Consider the following 24,757-nt stretch of genomic DNA (forward strand, 5'->3'; position numbering starts at 1 on the left):
GGAGAGATTCAAATTAAAGCTTTTGTTAACAACAAGCATGAAGAATGAATCGTGGGGCAAACGGAGTCCATTACCTTAGGCCCGCATGGTTTGTTGTCTTTTCAAGGAAGAGTGTGGGTGCCTAAAATGGGAGATTACTGACAAGTGCTACTTGATGAAGCACATAAGTCAAAGTATTCCATTCATCCGGGCGCAACGAAGATGTATCTTGATTTAAAGAAAGAGTATTGGTGGCCGGGCATGAAACGTGATGTTGTAAAGTATGTTGAATAATGCGTCACGTGTTTGCAAGTTAAGGCCGAACACCAAAAGCCGTATGGTAAGTTACAACCGTTGGAAGTTCCTAAATGGAAATGGGAGCACATTACCATGGATTTCATTACAAAGTTACCAAAGACGGTGAGAACCCAATTTGATACGATTTGGGTGATAGTTGATCGATTGACGAAGAGTGCTTTGTTTCTTCCCATTCGGGAAACGATATCGTCGGAGACTTTGTCAAAGTTGTTTATCAAGGAGGTGATATCGAGACATGGGGTTCCTATATCTATTATTTCGAATCGAGACTCTCGTTTCACGTCTCGGTTTTGGAATAAGTTTCATGAAGATATGGGTACACAATTGAGAATGAGCACGGTGTACCATCCTCAAACGGACAGTCAAACCAAACGTACGAACCAAATATTGAAGGATATGTTACCGGCGTGTATTATTGATTTCGGTGGTAGTTGGGATGAGCACTTGCCTTTGGTGGAATTCTCGTACAACAATAGTTATCATGCTAGTATTGGAATGCCACCGTATGAGATGCTTTATGGGCGAAGGTGTCGAACTCCTATTTGTTGGGGTGAAGTGGGCCAAAGGGAATTCGGGAGTACCGATTTGGTTTTAGAAAAGAATAACAAGATTGAGATGATTCGGACACGTTTGAAAGCAGCTCAAGATAGACAAAGGTCGTATGCCGATAAACGAAGGCGACCGATTGAGTTCCAAGAAGGTGACATGGTGTTGCTTAAGGTTTCGCCATGGAAGGGTATTATTCCGTTTCGAAAGCCGGGAAAGTTAGCTCCTCGATTTATTGGGCCTTTTAAAATTTTAGCTCGTGTTGGAGAAGTTGTGTATCGTTTGGAATTACCCGAAGAGCTTGCGGGGATCCATAATACATTTCATGTTTCTTATCTTCGTAAGTGTCTTGTGGATGATTCATCATGGGTGTCATTAGACGAGATTGAGCTAAATAATAAGTTAGAGTATGTTGAGTAGCCGATTGCAATACTCGATGAAAAAGTGAAAATGTTGAGAACTAAAGAGGTGAGAACTTTTAAAGTTCAATGACGTCGTAGTAAAGGTTCCGAGTTTACTTGGGAGCCTGAAGAATTTGTGTTGGTATATCTTCCCGCTTGTCATGTGGCTTGGATCGCGAGGACGCGCTTCGATTCAAGTGGGGGAGAGTTGTAAGACCCGAATAATTATTGTACAGAAGAGTATATAGGGTACATAAAGTGTGGGAAGAATTGTGTAATTAAACAGAGGTCAGAGACTGTCCAGGCCATGGTGCGCTCAGCGCACACTTAAGGGTGCGCGTGGCGCACTGTCGTTGTTGGCAGATTCCTGCTTTTTAAATTAAAGTTAAATGAGGGGCATTCTTGTCCTTTCACATGAGGCCGGGTTTAGGTCAGTATTGGCCAGTTTTGTGGTGGTTGAAACACATTCAACACAACCACCAACATCATCTTCTCTCCCATTCTATTTTAGAGTTGTCAAACCCATTAAGAGAGAGAGAGAGCTCAAATCAAGGAGGAAGAAGTTGATTTCGGGCAAAATCGCGTGTATTAAAGTTGTTCATCTAGCCACTAGCTACATTTTGGCTGTGGTGGTAAGCTCTAATCTTGATTTCCTTATTTTAATTTGTTTAAGGGTTAGGGTTTTGGGTTAGTGATGAACATAAAACCCATAATTGGTGATTTTGAGGGTTCTTGGGTAATATTGAGTCATGAAGACTCAATAATAACTAACCTAGAGTTTCAAAGTGTTAATTGGTGTTTATGAGTCTTAATTGGTTAGTTAATTACTAGCACACCTAGATATTAAGTAAATGGGTGTTAGTTGGGTTAGTGGATGACCCGAAATGGGTGTGTTGACTTTAATATGGTCAAATGGGTAATGATTGACCTAATTGGGAAAGATGGGTATGAAATACCTCAATTTTATGTTAGTTAGTGTTGTTAGACCTTAATCACTAGCTTTTAGTGATTTATGATGGTCTTGACCTTAAATGGACGGTTTTGGTATAAATGGATCATTTAATGCATTTGGGTCATTAAATGCTCAAAAGTTAAGTATTGGTGGTTAGTTCTACAAGTTTGTATGTTGATGTGAGTACTTAATGTATTAGGTACTTCGCTTGAAGCTTGCGGATTATAATCATCACCTTGGCGTTAAGGTGAGTGGAATAATTATGCATGTATGTATATAGTGTATTTATTTGTATGCTATGGCATGAACCACGGAGCCGGTAGTGCCATAGTATGTGCGAGTGTGCTATGATGTGAACCACGGAGCCGGTAGCATCACGGTACATGTGTTGTAGTGTGAACCATGGAGCCGGTAGCACTATAGCACGAGTCGTTAAAGTGTGAACCACGGAGCCGGTAGCACTATAAAATGAGGTGTGAACCACGGAGCCGGTAACACCAAAGTGTGAACCACGGAGCCGGTAGCGTCATAGCATTACATATGGTGTGAACCACGGAGCCGGTAGCACCATGACGCGAGTATGGTTAACCATATAGTTTGTGTATGAGTTGTTGTATAGCATAATATATTATTTTGGTGAGTATGCTATTGGTTATGCTAGTTGCGGTATTTGGAGGTGATTAGCTTATACTTGGAGTTTGTATGCTAATTGTTATTGCTAGCGATTATACGGTGTGTGTAAGTGTATGCAAGTAGGTATATTATATATGTATGTGTATAATTATTGCATTCACTAAGCGTTTTACTTACCTTCTCGTTGTTTACCTTTTTATAGGCTCTGGCGTGGACAAGGAAAAGGGTATTCGTTTGGACTAGTGATCCCGCTTTGTTATGATAGGAGAAGCTTTTGGGAGTATAGCTTTTTGAATTTTGACCAAGATTTGGGTAGTTTAACCCCCCCAAACATCATGCTCTAGTGTCGTTTGGAATTTAAACTAATTTGGTCGAAACTTATATTTTGTACGAAACTCTTAGTTCGGGACGATGTGGGCCCGGTGTCATAAAACTTGTTTTATTATTGAAACGTGTTAGTTTTACTTATTATAATGTGTTGTGAAAATCGTTTCGTCTATAAGTGTCGGGAAGTGGGAGATCTTTAAGCAAAAATTGGAAAATCCGGACAGAGGCTGTCAGGCCTTGTGCGCGCCGCGCACCCCACCGTTGTAAAAAAAAAAAAAAAAAAAAAAAAAAAAAAAATTTCTGTTTACGGTTGGATAACGGGTTGGGTCGTTACAATGAGAACGAAGCCAATACGAGCAATGTGGTTGGAACTTTGTAAGAATTCAACCTGAACTTTGGTCTAGCAAGAATGTTTTTTTTACACTCATTATATATTTGTCGCACTTCTTTTCATATATTTAATTTAATCTTCATTACCTTGCTGCAGGGGATACATATCGCCAGAGTATGCCGTAGATGGGACTTTTTCAGAAAAATCAGATGTGTATAGTTTCAGAGTTCTTGTTTTGGAAATTGTATGTGGAAAAAAATAGAGGATTCACTCGAGAAAATGAAAGTAACAACCTTCTTGCACATGTAAGTTCTGTAACTGTAAAACAAACTTCGTACAACTTTGAAGCATAGATCGTTTGGTTTTCAGCTTTTGAATTAAACGGTTTAAAACTTAAGTTGAACATAAATATTACAACTTTTCACCCATTTAAAAAGATTTTTTTTGTTGATTCATGAATTATATTTAGGCATGGAGACTCTACGAAGAAGGCAAGGCTCGTGATTTGCTTAGTGCACATATGCAAGATTCATGTGTAGAATCTCAAGTACTTCGAACAATACATATCGGTCTCTTATGTGTTCAACATCACGCAAAAGATCGCCCCACAGTGTCGTCTGTGGTTTTGATGTTCGATCAAAATGGTGCATTACCTCGACCTTAACAACCTGCATTTTTTTGTGTTAGGTGGTCTGCCTATTGTCAATCCGGTATCCATCAATGATATCACCATGACAGCGTTAGAACCTCGATAAGATGTGTAATTTTTTGCATGTCAGTTAAGGTCCATTTGGTGATCATAAGTGTTTGTTGTTTTTGAGCCTAATGCAAGTTAAGAGCTCAAAATAATACAGTAATAAAAATCAAAACTGAAAATCACATAGTAGTCAAAGTGTTCATCTGATGATGTCTTTCAAATATTAATGTACGTCCTTTGTTTTTAGGTGAATCGCTGTAATAATATTTTAAGTGTAATAATATTAAATTACATTTGATCAGTATTGTAACGCATTGCACATAACATGTCTGTTAAAAGTCCTCATATAACATATTTCGTATTAACTTTATCTATTCTACATATTGCATTTATTCTTCTTTCCAAATAATATATTATCTTATCTTATAGTATAACATGCATTGATCAATAAAAAGGAAATGGTTATTTAGAATCAACGTAGGTTCTGATTTTTAAATATTGTATGGTTAACATTCTTATTGGCACAGGGCCTAAGTAAGGTGGTGATGCTGGTCCGGTCAACGAAATGTGTGTCTGCATCATCATAGCTTCCTAAGAACGTTTTGGAGCTAGCAGCCCTTAAATTCTTCTACTCCAAACCCCACAACTTGATTTGAAAGGACTACATAAATTCCATATTCCATATATGCATTTTATATTACAAGCAATAAGACATTAATGGACTAACTTTCTCTAGTTTTTACTCTTGGTTTTTTTTGTTTTCCATTTTGGCAACTACGACTGTACAAGTCTCCATGATTATTGATCAAACCATCCGATATGGCGATACTCTTGTCTTCGAAGATGAATCGTACGAGCTCAGATTTTTTAGTCCCTGAAGCTCTACAAACCGTTATTTGGGGATATGGTATAAAAACATATCCCCACAAACCGTGGTGTGGCTTGCTAATAGGGAGACACCAATAACGGATTCATCCGGTTTGTTTACCAGTTTTTTGTAGTTGTATGGAAGGTTTTTAGCCACAAAACGTGGAATCTGTCCGTGTGGTCAGGTAAGTGTTGTCGTAAAACGCCATCAAAGTGTCCAAATGGGGATAGTTTTTCTGGTGTCTAAAAACGTTAAAATGTCACACTCGTTGTTCGGTGTACAATAGAAGCATGAACTAGATGAATGTGCAGCGGCTTGCAGGAGGAATTGCAAGTGTACAGCGTATATGAATAGTGATATTATGAGCGGAAATGGATGTTTGATGTGATTCGACGATTTAGTTGATGTTCGAAATATTGACGAAAGCCGGGACCTTTACATGAGACTGGCCTTATCCGACTTAGGTAGGGTCAAATATTTCTTGGGGATTGAAGTTTTATTATTTCAATAAGGAATCTTAATATGTCTCACAAGAAATATGTTGTTGATTTACTTGCTGAAACATGGATGATCGAATGAAAACTAGCCAGGACCTTTGATCCAGAATCAGAAGCTGGTTATGGATGAAGATTCGAACTTGTAGATCGATACGTAATATCAAAGGATCGTTGGAAAGCTGATCTACCTCGCTCATACTCAACCTGATATAGCATATGCAGTAGAAGTAGTCGATCAGCCAATTTATGCATAAACCTCAAGTACTTCACATGGAAGTTGTTTGGAGAATTATCATATACCTCAAAGGAGCAGCTTGACATGGAGTTGTATTCAAGAACAACTCTCACCTCAAAACTCAAGTATATACAGACGCAAGCTGGGGAGGTGAAAAGGGTGATGGAAAATCTACATTAGGTTATTTCACTTTAATCGGCGAAAACCTTGTTACACGGAAAAGCAAAAAGTTGTCTCAATCAAGTGCCGAAGCAGAATTCTGAGAAATAGCTCGAAGTGTACAAGATGCCTTATGGATCCGAAAACTTCTAACAGATATCGGATTTACACCAGAAGATTCTTGTATAATCATGTGAGACAACCAAGCAGCTATCAAGAATTCTGAGAACCATTCCAATATGATCGAACAAAGCATATTGAAATGGACAAACACCTCATCAAGGAGAAGTTAGAAGCAAAAATCATCTGACTACCTTTTGTCAGATCAGAAGACTAGCTTGCGGACATCCTACCAAATCAGTCAACGAAAGCATTTTCAATGAAATATTAGTTAAGTTGAATATTGAAAATTCCACTATTCAACTTGAGAGAGAGTGTTTGAAAGAAAAAGAAGAAACAAACAAGAAGGATCACATTATTTCCCTAAGGAGAATTCACAGCAAAGCGTACAATAAGAACACTGCAAAACATTTCAATGTTAACATATATTTCCATTGTTAATCCAAAATCATATAGTTTCCTTATTTAGAAAGGCTCATTGCCTTTTTTATAGTCTCATAACCGTTGTATAGTAGTATAAAGGGATTATATAGTGGGAGGCCAACCAAGTTTATTGTTTTGTGTTTTTAGGCCACCCATATTTGAAAATGATTTTGTAGGCCACCCAATTATATCATTCGGGTTTATAGGTCACATAAATTTTAAAATGATTTTATTGACCATCCACATTCGTATATTGTTACATATATAACCAAATCCGACTAAAAACTATTTGAAAAAGTATAAAAAAACTCAAATACTAGCGTATTTGGTAACAACTGGTCATTACATAAATAATGCTAATTAAGAAATCTTGGTTATTTTTGTTATTTTTTACATTTTTCTAATGAGATTTTAGCCAGATCCGATACATACGAAAAAAAACATATGAATTTGAATGGTCTTCAAAAATATTTTCAAATTTAGGTGGCCTATAAATACGAGTGATAAACTTGGGTGCCTACAAAATCATTTTCAATTTTGGGTGGCCTACAAAAACAAAACGATAAACTTGGGTGACCTCCCGATACTTAATCCCTAGTATATATACGCATAGCATCTGTTCGTAAAAATAACCAATTAAGTTGTCGATAACGTACAGTTCAGTGAATAACGATTCAAATAACAGCAACACAACTCATTTTTTCCAAATTTTCTTATTCTATAATAAAGGTACCGAAAATATATTTGAGTAAATCTGCAAGAGGAAGATGTTGATGGAAATAAGAAGTCATTCTATCGACCTGTTAATGACATGGTCACATCATTGACAGACATTGTGGTAGTGGTAGAGGATGTACATGGGTCGAGATCACCTTCAGTGAAAAATGCAGGCGGTTTAGGTTGTGGCAATATGCCATCATTACCTAACATAAGTACCACCGATGACATTGTTGGCCTATCTTCTGCGTGATTTTGCACACATAACAGACCAATGTGTATTGATCGGAGTACCTCTGAGCTGATGCATGAGTCGCATGACGATGCAGCAACCAGTTGAAGACTCTTGTCATCTTTAAAGAGCCTCCACGCCTGACATATATCAGATAGATTAAATTGTATTTACTATTAAACTATATACATCTTACTCATTTATCTAGTGATTTGTTATAAATGCATACCATACATACATACTAGGGAAAAAAAGGGAGACTAAAGGCCAAACACAATATTCATGTAGTTTAACAATGTATATGTACTCAACAAGATTAATAACTTGATCTAAACTTACATGTCCAAGAAGGTTGTCAGTATGTTGTTGAGAGAAAATTAGTTGGTTCCTCTTCCCACTTATTATTTCCAGTACCAAAACACCAAAGCTAAACACGTCCGATTTTACAGAGAAAACCCCATGAAGAGCGTATTCCGGAGGGATGTAACCACTATAAGTAATTTGATAGAATTAAATAGTATGATATTTTAAATGTAGACAAGTGGATCAAATTTGAAGTTTAGATTCTTACTAAGTTCCAACCACATTCTTTGTATTGGCCCCCGTCTCACATCCTTCAAATATTCTAGCAAGCCCAAAATCTGATATCTTTGGGTTCATGTCACTGTCCAACAAAATATTAGCAGCTTTTAAATCTCTGTGAATTATACGAAGATGGGAATCTTGATGCAGATAAAGAAGCCCTCGTGCAATTCCATTGACGATGCCTAATCGGTGACTCCAATCAAGGACTGAACTTTTGCTCTCGTCTGCACGGAACAGACCACCAAATTATATTGAATCAACCTTTTATATAACTTATATGTCAAAGTTTATTAAAGGAGGTAAACCTTTACTAACATATTAATCTTATTAGCGGGTCTTACCAAATATAATTGTATCTAAGCTTCTGTTTGGCATGTATTCATAAATCAACATGACTTCATTTTTTTCATCACAAAACCCCAAAATCTTGACAAGATTTCGATGCTGAAGTTTATGAATACATCTAACCTCGTTCTTAAACTCATCAAGCCCTTGTGCAGAATGGTCTGATAGTCGCTTCACAGCTATCTCTCGTCCATTGTCCATTACTCCCTAAACATTAGGAAGAGAAACATTAGTGCAAACAATTTTGTACTTATAATATTATAGTTGCTAATTTTAGGGAAAAAAATATATATGGTAAGTTATACGGAGTATAAGACAGGTGCAGTAATGTCAATGTTGAAAAGGACGCAAGGCGGAAACGAGTCGGTCAGGAGTTTGAAAGGCCGAATCAGTCGAGACGGACATTAACCTATTTTGATTTTTAAATACAAATATATTAAATATAAATATTTCAAACATAAATTTTATAAATATATTCTAAAAATAAATGATTTACAAATAAGATGAGGTGGTGTTAGTTAAATACGAGGATTATATAAGTTTTTTGTTTTTTTTTATAATGTCTTATAATGTATTTATTAATATATTAATTTATCTTTAAGGATACCATGTAAGTCGGTGTTTTTCCAGCCAATTTTTAAATGGGTTTGGAATTTTCGATTAGACCTAAACAGGTCAAGTTTAAAATTCGAGTTTGACCAATTAAACATTTTTCTTCGAATCGGTACGGGTAGTCACCAAATTGCCGTTTGCAACCATGAGTAATGTGTTACCTTGTAAACTGGACCAAAGCCACCTTGTCCTAGTTTATTGTCTACTGAGAAGTTATTTGTCAACTTAGATATATCTGAAAAGCTGAAAAATGGCAACTCGGCATCTTTATTCCTGACCCCGCCAGGATGATCTTCCGATAGAGAATTCAACAAATTACCTGAAATGGGATATATCATAATACTACTAAAAAATGATGCACGAGACCATTTCACGTGATAAAATATAACAGAATTGTGATTACTTTGTCTTTGTGTACGAGACCGTTTCTTCTTCCAACCATACACTGCCAGTGCTAGTCCTACCAAAACCATACAAATTATCGGTGCAAGGACCACTTTGAAAACTTTTTTCTTTTTGAAGCCAGATTCCTTGGATGTAACTATCATGAAACGAAGATGGCATGACTAAAATGTTACAATAAGAATCATTAACCACAACAAAATATCGTTACCGAATCAATGAAGCCTATCTAATTTACAGTACATTCAATAATTTAATATATGTACCATCCAAACCAGCAGCCCCTTTTGAAAATCACAACATAACAAACTGATATGTTCTCTCAGAGGAAAACAGGATGCTAATTACATTATCAATGATATATATGCCATGCCAATAAGCAAAGGCAAGTTACATTTAAAGATTACTACAAAAACAAAGCGATCTTGTTCCAGTGGAACCAATATGCTAGTGAATGTATTAATCTGCGTGATAAATAAAAATATATGATGGTCATAATAGTTAACATTCATGTGCTGATTGAAGTTCGAGGTCAACAAGGTTGAAAAAGACATGAGTTGGAGAAGAGTCGGTCATGACCATGAAATGTCGAGTCTATCGATACGGGATCGAGACCAATGTTGAGTCGTTAACCTAACATTGACTTAAAATATAAAAATATATATTAAACATTAAAATTTCAAACATAAATATTTGAAACATGAATATTTAAAAAGTAAATAATTTACAAAAAGATGATTCGGTGTTTGTTCAAATCTTGTACTCCACATAGGTTTTTTATAATGTTTTATATAAATAATGTGTAGTGTATTTATTAATTTATCTTTAAGGAATACTAAGTAGGTAAGTAGGTAGGTGTTTTTCCCAGCTTAAATTTAAATGAGTTTGGGATTTCGTTTATACTAAAACAAGGCCGGACAAAATATTGACTTTCGACCGACTATTCCCAACTTTTTTTTCCCAGCTAATTTTGAATGGGCTTGGGATTTAGTTTACACTAGAACAAGGCTAGATAAAACGTTGACTTTTAACCGACTTTTCCCAACTTTTTTTCCAGCTAATTTTGAATGGGCTTGGGATTTCGTTTACACTAGAACAAGGTGTTGGGGTGCAAACCAAAGTCCCACATCGGTCACGGGACAAAACAAATGTATGTATATAAGTCTAAGGGGAAACTCTATCTACTACCAACTGGTTTTAGAAAAAGAGGGACTCGGGCCTATATTGCAGGACATGTTGTTTGGGCTATATCGATCCAACAAGTGGTATCAGAGCCAGGCTATAGCCCGGATGTGATGGACAGCGCAGTGGGCGCACTCCTGAGCGCACACAGCGACGTGGCGCACCCCTCGGTGATGCACAACGATGAGTGGACCCCAGCTATCATTCGAGGGGAGGCCTAAGAGGGACTTAGGTTTGAGGGGAGGTTTGTTGAAGTGCAAACTAAAGTTCCACATCGGTCACGTGACAAAACAAAACAAATATATGTATATAAGTCTGAGGGAAACTCCTACTACCAATTGGTTTAAAAAAAAAAAAGAGGGACTCTTGGGCCTATATTGCAGGGCATGTTGTTTGGGCTATATCGATCCAACACAAGGCCAGACAAAATGTTGACTTTTGAACGACTTTGACATGACTTCTTAGCATTGACCGATTAACTAGACGTTTCTAGACGAAACGGGACAGGTTAGGTACCAAAACTGCGCAATCACCGCTTGCAAACTCTTGTCCAATGTACCAAGATACTAAATATAATCAATGAGAGATATATTTTTAGTACCTGATGATTCAGAGTTTGCTATTCTAACAAAAAGATCTTGATTTACATCGTTTTCTCTAATATCTATCAGATCATCAAGCCATAGCAAACATCCACTTCCACCTTTTCTTATATCCAAATTTGCATAAGCAGTACATGAACAATTTTTCTTGCATTGCTCTTCGCATTCCACAAGGCTCATGTTTACATTGTACCATGAATGCTGTGTATCCGGCAGTTTCACACCTGAAAGTTTCCGAAAACCGTCCTCATTCCCACACTTTAATGCCTCTTTACGTTGACAACCGCCTGACCAATTACCTGCCTTCCATTCATCTGGCTGTCTCGGTTCGAACCCATACATACAACTACATGCAGGGGAGTTGAATACATTACAACTTCCAAATGCACCACAGAATCCATATTGGGTACACATATCTATCGTTATGCCTAAATATGGAATCCAACCTTGGTTCGGATTCCAGTTCAAGCGCATTCCATTGCCTTCTGGACTCAAATATAACCTTGTTATAAAAGAGCTGTTAAGAAGTTCATATTTACCATATACCTCCTCCTGATTAAAAACAAATTCATACGTGTACAAAGAATTTGTCTTACTTGGATAACCTATAAATCTAACACCATTCCATGGACCAAACCTTATTTCCACCACCGAACCTCGGCGTATATAATATTGCGGATACCCATTTGTATCAATCTTGAATTCATATAGACCCGGAGAAGGATCATCTAGACTCTTCCAAGATCTCACAGACCAATATCTCCCTGTAACCAAGTCCTTCCCGACTTTCATTCCGGCTAAGAACGTATCACCTGGGTAATCAAAACTCTGCCAAATGAAATCTTCATCACTGTTATCTTTCACGACAAAGTTTCCAGAATCAAGAAGTTTGGCAACAATATTTACATTACTAACAGATAACGAATAGTTGGATGACCAAATTAAAGAGTTGTTATTACCGTTAAGAATTAACAGCGTTCCGTTGCTATTGACACTGAACACACTAGAAGAACTGGTAACAGGGGTCTCTCTGTTAGCAACCCATACGACTGTCTGTGGAGATATTTTATTGTACCATATCCCCACGTATTGATACTTGGAGTTACCGGGGCTAAAAAAGCCCATTTCGTACATTTCATTTGATGAAACAATCGTCTCATTGTCTCTGATTTCTTGATCAACAACTAACGTATCTAGTGATGCAGAATTTGTTAAAAATGATAGTAGAGCGCCGGAGAAGAATAAAAGTTGAAGCTGAAAAGTCATTCTTATCTCTTAGAAAATACTTGCATGTTTGTTTATCCATATATAAATTTGAAACTCAATTATATTGTAATTGTAAAAAATGTCTATTACAATACGTACAAGGAACGTGGACCCTGTTAGAGAATTAAAGAGTGGTTATAATTAACTTGATAAAGTTTTTTTGGAAACTTGACTATAAAGATTCGAGGGGTTGTTGGGTACTGATGTCCACGTCTAGTCTCTAGAACATGTTCAAAGATTTAATGTCGACTTAAACCAAATAAATATATTACTATCATATATAAGTATAATTATTTTATTATATATATATTTGCGCGTTCGTATATCTTATCATGTGATTCAAAAAATTAGGCTCTCAATTAATTTAATGACAATATGAAAATAAACAAATCAATCATTAATTCTTAACTGCCGATCTGTAAATATTTGGGTCATGTTAGAGTCGAAAAATTAGTGAATGGGCCAACTTACCAACTAGTTTAATTTGCAGTGGTCGAATGTCTTTCACAAAGTGTTCGAAATTGCGAATCTTCAACTTACCTGTAGTGAGGTCATTTAATTAATCATTGGAACGATTAACTTTTAAACAATGTACGACACATAAGTCTAAGAGTTCATCTTTTTCTAAAATTAATTGATGATAGAGGGATTTGCCCTTAATCTTATATGCATACATTTGTTTTTGTCCATGACCGATGGGGGATAACTTCCAGAGTTGTTTTTTCCTTTGCAATTCTCTTCCAGATCTTGTTAGTTGAACGGATTAAACAAGTTAATCTCAGTTGGCATGTCCATACTTTTTAATGTGTTGACTTTTGGGTTGACGAATCAATCTCGTTTAATTCAAGTCTTAATATAGAAATAGATAAACTTTAAGTAATTAAACTACTATAGTTGGTAAGTTAGCCCGAGGCCCGACCATTCAATTTTCAACTCCAATATGTGGTAGTGGCATGGTAAGACCTTTACCTTCCAATGTGGAGGTCAAGGGTTCGATTCCAGGCACCCACAAAGTTATTCTTCCTCATGGCCACGGAGGTTCACCTACAATGACTCCGAGCTGCTCGCAAAGCGGGTGGTCGTCCTGGGATTAGTCAGTTATAAAATAAAGTTGGATTCTTAGGTTACCATAAAAAAAAAAAAAAAAAAAAAAAAAACTCAAATATGTTGGCGATTTCTTGTGTCAAAAGTTAAGACCTTAACATACATGCAGAGATAGAGGCGCTTCATCGTTTTAAATTGTTACAAGTAAATATATACTTCGTATTTCTTAAAAAGAATAGTATTATTCCACCAATCTCAAAATAAGTGTTCGTCATACTATTTATCAAGGTCGTCTCAACAATTCAAAGGTCATAGTCAAAAATAAAAGTGAGCCCTAATACACATTTAATTTTTTTAAAACATATAAAAAAATAATATTTAAATTTATTAATTTATATACTTACAATGTATTTAACTATTTAAAATTACAACATAACAACTTTAGTTGACAATTTTTTATTCAATCAAATAGAATATTTTGTGAAAAATATACATATTCAAAATTTTGGACCCTTCAAACTTTTTGGGTCCTAGGCGGTTGCCTATCTTGCATATGTTCGAAGACGCCTCTGCTATTTATCCATATATAAACTCCTTAATTTATTACCTTTAATCACTCATATCTTAAAAAATTTATTTAAACTGACCTTGAATATAAGAGCAACATTGACACTTATCATGCTTATCTTAAATTCTCATATTGTATGATAACCACTCATATTTTTTCCCATTGTTATTGATCTCGTAATTCACTACAAAAAAATGAGTTTTAGTGACGAAGGTTATTGGTCACTAATAATACTAAAATGGTCACTAAATGAAGTTAGTGACCAAAATATGTTGGTCACTTCTCGTCACTATAGATCCGTCACAAAATATTTTTAGAGACCAAAATACCAAAATTGGTCACTATAGTGACCATTTGTTTGGTCACTAATATCGTTTAGTGACCACTTTTTTAATGGTAACTAAATATCATTATTAGTGACCAAATATTGAATCGTCACTAAAAGATCGTCACAAATGAGCATTTTTCTTGTAGTGATTTTTGCTATTTATGCGAATGGTCCCTCACACTAACGACTGTTAGCAAAATTCAGTTAAGTCTTTTAATGGGTGAAAAACATAAAATAAAATTGAAGCGACCCAAGGGGTCGCAAAGAATATAATTGTATTAGACACCATCATTGTTACGTGGGATAATTCTACGATCAACCTGCATGAATACAACTTAAAAACAACACTAAAGCAACATAACCATTACAAACCAAACTAAAACTGATTGATGACACCCACCCTTGTTTGAATTGATAAAACAATGAGAAAAGTGTTGATCGTTTTATTGATTGCTTTGAATTGATAAAACTTGAATTGGTGCTTTTATCATTTACAATGGATCCTATATATACAAAGGAGACCAACGGCTATATGCCTACAAGAATGGAAAGAAATTTTCTATCTTTGGAAGGCTGGCTGTATTGATCCATACGTTGCTGTATCCTTGCTGTCATTTGAGGGAAATGATGATAATTTTCTGATCCCCAAAGTTTACAATATTTACACTAATTTTGATTTCTAACACTCCCTCGCAAGTTGAATCGTGGGGTTCCTAATATTCAACTTGGAGAGTATATCTTTGAAGAGTCTCCCATTAACTGACTTGGGTTAAAATATCGGCTAGTTGGTCTTCGGATCGAACTGATGGTAGAGATATTATTTCGGCTTCGAGCTTTTCTTTGATGAAGTGTCGGTCAATCTCTATATGTTTGGTTCGATCGTGTTGAACTGGATTTTCGGAGATAGCTATTGCAGCTTCATTGTCACACATAATCTTGATAGGAGCCTTAGGAGGAAACCCGATTTCTGCTAAGAGTTTCCTAATCCATAAAGCTTCAGTTACATCTCTAGCAATCCCCCTAAATTCTGCCTCGGCACTTGATAGGGCTACAACCTTTTGTTTCTTGCTTTTTCATGTGACCAAGTTACCTCCGACGAGAGAAAAATACCCGGATGTTGATTTTCTATCTCCTTTCTCTCCCCCGTACCCGGCATATGTGTATATTTGTGTTTCTAGGTGATTGTTTTTGCTGAATAAAACCCCATCTCCTGCGGTTTCCTTTAGATATTTGATTATCCGCCATACAACTTCCATATGATGATGTTGGGGTTGATGCATGAATTGACTAACGACCTGTCACGACCCTACTTTTTCCGTTATCTTATACCGTTAATTATTTAATGACCGTTAACTGTTAATTGTGCTATGTCATTTCTATGACCTATATTATTATTTTAATAATAATATATTAATTATTATGTGTTATGTGAATATTTGTATTCATATTTTGAATTATACGTTTCTACGTGTCGCGGATTTCTATCCGGCGAATCTTTTCGATTTTCAAACCAACGGTCGAGTTTTTGGGATATTTAAATCCTAATTATTTTAAATATGATATTTTAAGATCATATTATTATATATAGTATTTATATTTATTTTTCGTCGCGCGTTTATTATCTCTCCGAATTTTTAATCGCGTAAGCGTGTCTTCGCGTTTCGGGTTTCGTTCGGGTTTTCGGGCCACAAGTACATTAACAATTAAGTGAGATGGGCCAATTAGGGCCCACCCCACCCTAGGATCGGCTGAATGGAGGGAGGGAGGGAGGGAGTAATACTCCCTTGATTTCTTTTTTTGTGATTATTTTGTATTTCACCAATATTTCCCTAAAACCTTGCTTTTATTTTGCTCTCCTTCCTCCTCCCTCTTTCTTTTGGCGACGGCACACCACCACCATCATCATCATCCTTCATCAAATCATAGCTTGGATCATCCATTGTTATACATCAGCGCGTTCCTCATTTCGTTCTCTACACGATTATACTTGTTGATTATTGATTAGGGTATAAACCCTAACCCTAGAACTTTTGATTTTTCTTTATTTTTCTGTATTTTGATTATATTTTAATAGTATGATGATGATGATTACTTGTTGTTGTAATGGTGTTTGTATGCATAGAATTACTCATAAACACATGTTTTCGGTTTGATAAAATTGGGACATAAGCTATTTCGTGTATTTCTGATATTGTGACTGTTATAAAAGTTAAAATAAAGTATCTAGATGAGTTCCTCTCATCAATACATTAATTTTAGACTCCGGATTCATGTCGTTTCGATTCTCGGAGCCCTAGATATGATCAAAGTGGTATTTTGTTAAGATTGAAATGTGATTTTGGTATGAACCAGGTTTGGTCCGACTGTGTGACCATATTTGGTGACTTTAGGGTGTGTTAGTGTGTTAGGATTAATGGTGGGACGAACTTTCATGTTCGGGTCATCTAAATCCGAGCCACGAATCACCCGTTACGTCTAAAACACGATTTTGATTGAATTAAAGTTTCAAGTGGTGTCATGGCTGATCACCACGACTTGTGGGCTGTTCTTGGTGTGTTCTTGAGTGTACCGAAGTGTCGGGTGGTTTGATTAGGCGGAGATATATGTAAGGCTCGCCGAAAACCAATACCCGAGGCTCAGGATACGACCCGATGAACTTTTGATTTTAAACTTATGATTAATTATTAAACTTATGATATAAATAATGAATTTCATTATCATTTTATTACTTATGATATAAAAAGTAATTATTATAATTTAAGACTTATGATATATATTTTTTATATCATTTAATTATTACTTATGATTTAATTAACATTTTAATTAAACTTATGATTAATAATACTTTTATTATTAATGGAAAATACTTATGATAAGTATTAAACTTATATTATAAGATTATTATTATAAGACTTATAATAAGGATTAATTAATTATTTAATTATTATAAGGCTTAGTTATTATTTAATTATTATTTAATTATTAAATACTTATGGTTTAATAATTATAATTAGAAACTTATGATATGATTTAAAATTTATTATTAATTAATAATAATTATATTATGACTAATATTTAATTAATTAATTAAATACTTATGTTATATTAATTATATCATTTAAACTTATATTAATTTTAATAATTCATTTTAATTTAATTAAACTTATGTTATGACATAATTGGACATATTTAAATTTAATAAACATTATAACTTAAATTATTATTACAACTTACACTTTTAAAATTAACGTTGACCATGTTTGACCTAGGTTGAATTTTGAGTTGGCTTTTGGTTGACTTTGACTTTCAGTTGACTTTTGTTGACTTTCTAATTAAGGAAACTTTCCTAACTTATAAACTTTCCTAAAATAGTAACTTTCTAAATTTGAAAACTTTCCAAAAATAGGAACTTTTCAAAAATGGAAACCTACTAAAAATAGAAAGTGTGTGTCCGTAAGCTGTTCCGATCAAACCGATGCATATTGAGTATTGTTCTATGACTACTTGTAACATGTACAATAGCTATCATACTAAGACTTGACTTAAGTTAGTTATTTATATCGACCTGCTTTATTTATAGGTCGGGGTTGTGATCATTCCTGATCACTGTACTCATTTGCTGTTCGCTTAATTATGTTGATTACTTCGTTACTATTAAGGTGAGTTATTGTAACATCCCGCGTTTTTCCGTTAAATTTAATTTTAACACCGTCTTTTTTTTTAAAAACATAATCTTTCGTATTTAAAGTAATAGTTTCCGTGAGTAACGTTCATTATATTTCCGCTATTTAATTATAACATCACTCGGTTACTCGAGCGTTTTTAAAATATTTCGTTGGTTAATTCCCGCACCCGCTTTGAAACTTGAGGGACCGAAGTTGTCAAGTGGGCAAACTAGTTGACTAGGTCAACTAGTCAACCCACCATTCTCATCCATTCAATCCCTCCATCTCTCTCCCTTTTCTCTCTAGCTCAAGAACCCCATTTCTCCCAACTTCACTAAATCATCATCTAAATTCGATCTATGAGGCTTACAACAAAACAAATTACATTTTCGTGATCCTCTCTTCATCCTCTACGATTTGATACTAACTACACCGATTTTGGGTAACATTTCTAAAACTCTAGATTTCTTTAAATTCGTGTTTTTGACTTGAAATGTTGTTAGTTAGTGTCTATGGCTCGTGTCTAGCATGATTATATGATTTGTATGCTCGATCTTGATGTTTTGGTGTAACTAGCTTGAAAATGAAAAGTGGATGCTTAATCCTTGATTTTGGATGAGTTAATGTTGTTAGATTGTTAAAGTGCATGTTTTAAATGTGTTACTAGTATCATTAGCCACATTTGGATGTGTAGGTTGATTAAGGAAACTTCAAAAACCCGATTAATGATTTTGTGATGTTTGACTAGGGTTTGATAGTTCTTGACATGAACTTTTGGATGCTTAAATGCCATGGAATGTTAATTGTTAGTGTCTAGTAGTAATGTATGCTTCATTACCTTCAAAACGGCATATCGTATGTGTAAATTGGATTCCCGAATCATAAAATACGTTTTACGAACTTGAAACTTGAAAATAAACCTTTCTCGATCAATTGACGAGTTTTTCGTTTATTGTAAATGATGTTTTTGATTGATGAAATGTGGTTAGTTGTATTCCTTGTCGAAATAGCTTTCCGATGATATAAAATACATGTTCTAATTGTTTGCGGATCATAAAATGTGATTGTTTGTGTTTTGGTTCGTGCATACTTTGAAAACTGACCAGAAATCCCTGCACAGAGGGTGGCGCGGAGCGCCCCTACCCCGCGCGGCGCGCCAAATGGCCTGGCCAGAATTCTGTCCAACTTGGTCAATTTTTGAATAATGTTTGGCATGCTACGCACCTCCGATTAACATGTAACTTGGCCAACATGCTCATATATGATTTCTAAGATTAGAAAAATAGTTCGGAACCCGACCCGAACGTGTTGACTTTCGTTGACTTTGACCGACCAAAGTTTGACTTTTTGTCAAACTTAACCAATTAATTATGCAATCTTCCTAACATGCTTTTATACTTGTATCTTGCATGAAACTTGACAATTTGCTTCACATGCTATATTAATCGAGTCGTATCGAGCCATAGGACTAATTGAACATCTTTGACCTATCGTGTTTACCGTTATTGATACAACCTATTTGTTTAGGTCAAGACTAGCATTGTTCTTGCACACATTTACTTGTTGAAGTACTTTACTACCCGTGCATTCAAGGTGAGATCATAGTCCCACCTTTTCAAAAACTTTTATTCTTTTAAATCGTGGGCTGAGAAACATATACATTACATATTTATATACATTTCACATGTATATATACTTTTCATACTTTTATACTTTGAACACAAATACGAATACAAAGATACAGACGAGTTAGAACAAAAGTCCTCAATCCAATTATCATTAGTTCCACTTGCAGGGTGTAAGTGTAAGCGAGTAATTATGTTGTGTGGCCATACGGGTTTAACGAACCCTCATTCAGACGGTTCGCTACCGTTAGTGGATGAAATATAATTCCAACGTGCATAGTGTATGTTCTAACACTATATTCAAAATTCAGAGGGAAGATTCAGTTAAGTTTTGGTAATTGGGTGCTCGTGATACAGATAACATCTTTTGGGATGTATACGCTTGAAATTCACTTTATATTAAATCTTATGGTTTACAAACACATCTTTAGAGATGTATGCGCCTTGATACTAAACCTTGTGATTCAAAATATACTTTTACAAATACATTTATGATCTCACCAACGTTTTTCGTTGACAGTTTTCTACATGTTTTCTCAGGTTCATACTTGGCTACTTGATACATGCTTCCGCTCATTAATTGATACTTGCATTGGATGTCGAGTATACATGCATTTCATGGAGCGTCTTTTGACTTTACTTTAAACCGTGTCGCCTAGATTTCAATCGTACTTATAACGTTGTAACTTAACTTTTGGTTGAACAATTCTTGTAAACTTTGAAACAATCTTTATTTTGAAATGAAGGCGACATATTTTGGTTAAACGTTATCTTAAAGACTTATAATCAGGTAATGGGACCCACGTAGCCGATGCCGTCACTTGACGATTTGTCGGGGTCGCTACAGTTGGTATCAGAGCCTTGGTTGTAGGGATTTAGAGTTCATTTGTGTTCACCCCGAGTCATAGGGTACATAGGTGAATCTAGACTACAACCGGCATATAGACTGAAGTAGGAATTATTTGACTAATTGTGCATTTATACTTGAACTCTTCTATCATATCTAACTCGTATTCGATCTTGATCTTACGTTGATAAATTTTGTTGGTGCGCCACCTTGACTTTATGAAGTAATGTTAAATGCACATGAGAATCAGGGTAATATAATTTCCGGGATTATATTACGGTGATTCACATGGACGTTCCGACATTATGACATAAAGAATTTAGGGCGAGTCAAGGAAAATTTTCTCTCTATCCTTATTCCATACTCCGGTTAGTATTGTTGAAAATACTAACCAACGATATTCTTGTGTCTTGAAGGAACAATGGCTCCTCGTCGTGTACGCCGCAATGAAACTCCCGAACAAGCTCTCGAACGGATGATAGCTACCGCCGTAGATGCGGCCATGGCCGGTCACTCATCCAACAACAATAATAATAACAACCACAACAACAACAACAACAACAACAATGGAGCCGGAAACTCAAACGAGGGATGCTCCTATAAAGCTTTCATGGGGTGCAAACCTCACACTTTTGATGGAACCGGGGGACCGGTCGTGCTCACCCGATGGTTTGAGCAAACGGAAGCCGTCTTTAGCATAAGCGGTTGTCGGGACCAAGACAAGGTCAAATACTCCACTCACACTTTCTCCGGAATTGCTCTAACATGGTGGAACACCTATGTTCAATCGGTGGGTACCGATGAAGCTCATGCCCTCTCTTGGGCCGATCTAAAGGAAAAGATGATTGTTGAATATTTTCCGCGCGAAGAAACCCGAAAGCTTGAGGAAGAACTAAGAGCTTTGAAAGCGGTCGGAAACGATCTTAAAGCTTATAATCAACGCTTCGCCGAACTATCCTTGATGTGTCCTAATCTTGTTAACCCCGAATCTCAAAGGATTGAGCTCTACATGCTCGGTCTTCCAAAAAGCATCAAACAAGGGGTGATGTCATCCAAACCCACTACTCATCAAGCCGCTATGAACATGGCTCGCCAACTAATTGAAACGGTTGACGAAATCGTAGTTCCGGCACCTAAGGCCGAGGATAAATCGGGCGGCAACAAAAGAAAGTGGGAACCCTCCCAATCAAGCAACAACAACTTTGCTAAGAAGCCTTACACCTCCGACGGCAAGAGGGGTTATACCGGACACCTACCGTATTGTAACGAGTGCTACAAACATCATTTAGGTGAATGTGGCAAACCATTTTGCTTGAAGTGTCAAAGAAGTGGCCATGTAGCCCACGATTGTAGGAATACCGCTCCCGTCGCTCAAAAGGAGCCCAATGCACCCAAGACGGGTGTTTGTTTTGAGTGTGGCCAACCGGGTCATTTTAGGAGTGCCTGCCCAAATAAGAAAATCAACCCCAACGCACGCCGTTAAACTTTCAACATCAACGCCTAGGATGCCCGAGACGACGATGGACTGGTCACGGGTATGTTTCTTCTCGAAATTCTCACGTTTCATGTTTATTCGATTCGGTTACCGTTAGACGTTTTATGAACAAGTCTTTGACTCGTGCTCTTTACATTTCACTTTTTCCCCTAGATACTACTTAGACGATTTAAGTGACCAACGGAAAAATATTGTGTGCCTATAAATTTTATTGGAGGATATACATTAAGACTTTTGACTTGACACCTATAGAGCTAGGGAGCTCGGAACATATTCGTTTAAAAAAAAAAAAAAAAAAAAAAAAAAAAAAAAAAAAAAAATTTGTTTCCCCATCGTCTTGTATAGATTATTGTGAACCGAGTAATTTTCGGTTGGAAAACCGATACCCTCTCCCTCGCATCCATGACCTCATGATTTCTTGCATGAATCCCGTGTGTATTCCAAAACGACCTCCGTTCCGGTTATCATCAATTGGGGGTTAAGTGAGACGATGTCTCCTGAGTCTTTTCCGAACTCGCAACGTTAGTTATAAATCTCTCTTAGTACCATACGATTTATCCAAAGCTCGTCCGTATCCATAAACCTCCTAAACCACGTATGCAAACTTATCTAGACAAATCTGTTATCGTATTTATAGATGACATCTTAACTTATTCAAGTAAAGAAGGAAAACGAACAACATCACCATCTTACGCTCGAACTTTTGAGAAAAGAGCAACTCTATACCAAATTCTCCAAGTGAGAATTTCTGTTGAAAGAAGTCCAATTTTCTATACCATAATGTTAATGGTCAAGGCATTACAATCAATCTCGAAATCAAGCCACATGTAATCAGGAAACTCTCCCCACTCAGACTTGTATTCGTAAAATCTTAGATCTCGCCTGTTATCACCGAAGATTCATTTCTGACTTTTCTTGTGTTACACGACTTTTAAACTCGTTAACTCACTAAGGAAAAACTATAAACCTCTACGTGCCCGAATCTTGAGCGTGATTCTTCACACCAACATTTCTAGTTAAATTCGTTATCTTGCACGGAGAAGTCGAATACTAAATTGTGGATCCGATCAATTTTCTCGTCATCACGTACCACACTACATACCCCTGATATTTCACCATTTTCCATCTGATATTACTGGAATTTAAGATAACACACAATCCAACGATACTTCACTCTTCTTTGACTTAACGCCCTTGTGTTTCTGATAACCGGCCAACTATTATGCAACCCCGAACTATACAACTACGTGTACTATCTCGTTTCTCTTTCAGACTTCAACTTTTGACAACTAGAGGCACGTTATGGCAACCTCGAGATGTAAGCTCACCCTATTCAAAGTCCTCATTTCACTCCCATCCTCATCGCTCGCATTTCCGTTTAAGGAAACTCCTGGTAACATTTCTCCATGGATAGATAAACTCCTCATATTACATTAGTATTCGCCACGAGGGTGAATAGTCCTAACGAACATTTTCGACCCCTAACTGACTTGTTCAAACATATCTTAAGAGATTCTATTCCAACACGGTGTATCTTCGTCATTTATCCTGTATCGAAATACTTGTTTCACTTCTAGTTTTACAAGAAACCTTGGGAACCTGCTTAGACATGAGTACCGCGTACCACCCACAAACAGACGAACCGAACAAACGAACGATTTACGTCTTCAAAAGACATGTTTCAAACTTGCATGGTCGCTTTTAGTAGATCCCTCTTACAACAGTAGTTACCACTCGTGTGTTCACACGCACTTTCCGAAACCCTATATGACCGCTAATGTCATACCCCTATTCGTTGGACCAAAGCATGTGGCAAACAAAACACCGAATCTTAACTCATCCAAGAAACAACAATTGAGATCATTCAAGTCCGGGAAGGGCTCGAGGCGGCCCGTAGTCGTCAAAGGAGTTATACCAAACTTAGATGAAAACCTCATAAATTCCAGTGTGTAACCGCGTAATATTGAGAAACCGCACCTTGGAAAGGTGTAATCCATTTTGGGGAAATCGAGAAAGGCTAGCCGCAATATCAAACCTTTTGAAACCTTGGGGCGTATTGGAACCGCTTCCTACCGCTTAGAACTTTCGACTCAATTAAGCTTCCGATTACCCTACATTTCGTGTAACAAACTTGGAAACGTGTCCTGCGGAACAGGAACGTGCAATCCTGCCTGATACACCAACTATTAATGACCAATTTCTCTTCATGGGAAAACCGGTTAAAACCGGGGATCGTAAAACCAAACCTTAATGCAACGTAAAACCCTAACTATCTAAATTCGTGAGAACACTCAAGGACGTACCTTCACTTATTCATAGCATGGACAACGTAAAGTCTCGAATAAGAGATATCGACTACTACTTCCAACTAAATTTCGGGACGAAATTTCTTTTGAGGTGTGGATAATGTAACATCCCGCGTTTTTCCGTTAAATTTAATTTTAACACCGTCTTTTTTTTTAAAAACATAATCTTTCGTATTTAAAGTAATAGTTTCCGTGAGTAACGTTCATTATATTTCCGCTATTTAATTATAACATCACTCGGTTACTCGAGCGTTTTTAAAATATTTCGTTGGTTAATTCCCGCACCCGCTTTGAAACTTGAGGGACCGAAGTTGTCAAGTGGGCAAACTAGTTGACTAGGTCAACTAGTCAACCCACCATTCTCATCCATTCAATCCCTCCATCTCTCTCCCTTTTCTCTCTAGCTCAAGAACCCCATTTCTCCCAACTTCACTAAATCATCATCTAAAT

The 24,757-nt window shown here is 36.4% G+C and overlaps 1 protein-coding gene across 3 annotated transcripts; it reads right to left on the bottom strand.

Annotated features, from left to right (window-relative positions):
- Positions 1–7,103: 7,103 nt before the first annotated feature.
- LOC139862472 (G-type lectin S-receptor-like serine/threonine-protein kinase At4g27290) lies at positions 7,104–12,444 on the bottom strand. 3 transcript variants are annotated; one of them, XM_071851083.1, is made up of 8 exons: positions 12,123–12,258; positions 11,163–11,991; positions 9,381–9,518; positions 9,139–9,296; positions 8,362–8,572; positions 8,007–8,244; positions 7,775–7,925; positions 7,104–7,575 (listed from the first exon to the last, which is right to left on the bottom strand). In XM_071851083.1, exons 2-8 carry the CDS (start codon positions 11,953–11,955, stop codon positions 7,279–7,281), a joined length of 1,986 nt encoding a protein of 661 aa, XP_071707184.1. In that variant the 5' UTR covers positions 11,956–11,991; positions 12,123–12,258; the 3' UTR covers positions 7,104–7,278. The 3 variants fall into 3 exon arrangements, with proteins under 3 accessions (XP_071707184.1, XP_071707183.1, XP_071707182.1); XM_071851082.1 differs by having other exon boundaries at positions 7,775–7,862; positions 11,163–12,444; XM_071851081.1 differs by having other exon boundaries at positions 11,163–12,444.
- Between the last annotated feature and the right edge of the window lie 12,313 nt (positions 12,445–24,757).

This window comes from Rutidosis leptorrhynchoides, chromosome 8, assembly GCF_046630445.1.
Source record: "Rutidosis leptorrhynchoides isolate AG116_Rl617_1_P2 chromosome 8, CSIRO_AGI_Rlap_v1, whole genome shotgun sequence".
NCBI classification, from domain to species: Eukaryota; Viridiplantae; Streptophyta; class Magnoliopsida; order Asterales; family Asteraceae; genus Rutidosis; species Rutidosis leptorrhynchoides.

Coding starts and splice junctions, on each gene's coding strand:
- LOC139862472 (XM_071851081.1), bottom strand. CDS start 12,429: ATGACTTTTCAGCTTCAACTTTTATTCTTCTCCGGCGCTCTACTATCA. Junction 9,297..9,380: donor GTCTCGTACACAAAGACAAA/GTAATCACAATT, acceptor ATCCCATTTCAG/GTAATTTGTTGAATTCTCTA. Junction 8,573..9,138: donor GCTTTGGTCCAGTTTACAAG/GTAACACATTAC, acceptor CCTAATGTTTAG/GGAGTAATGGACAATGGACG.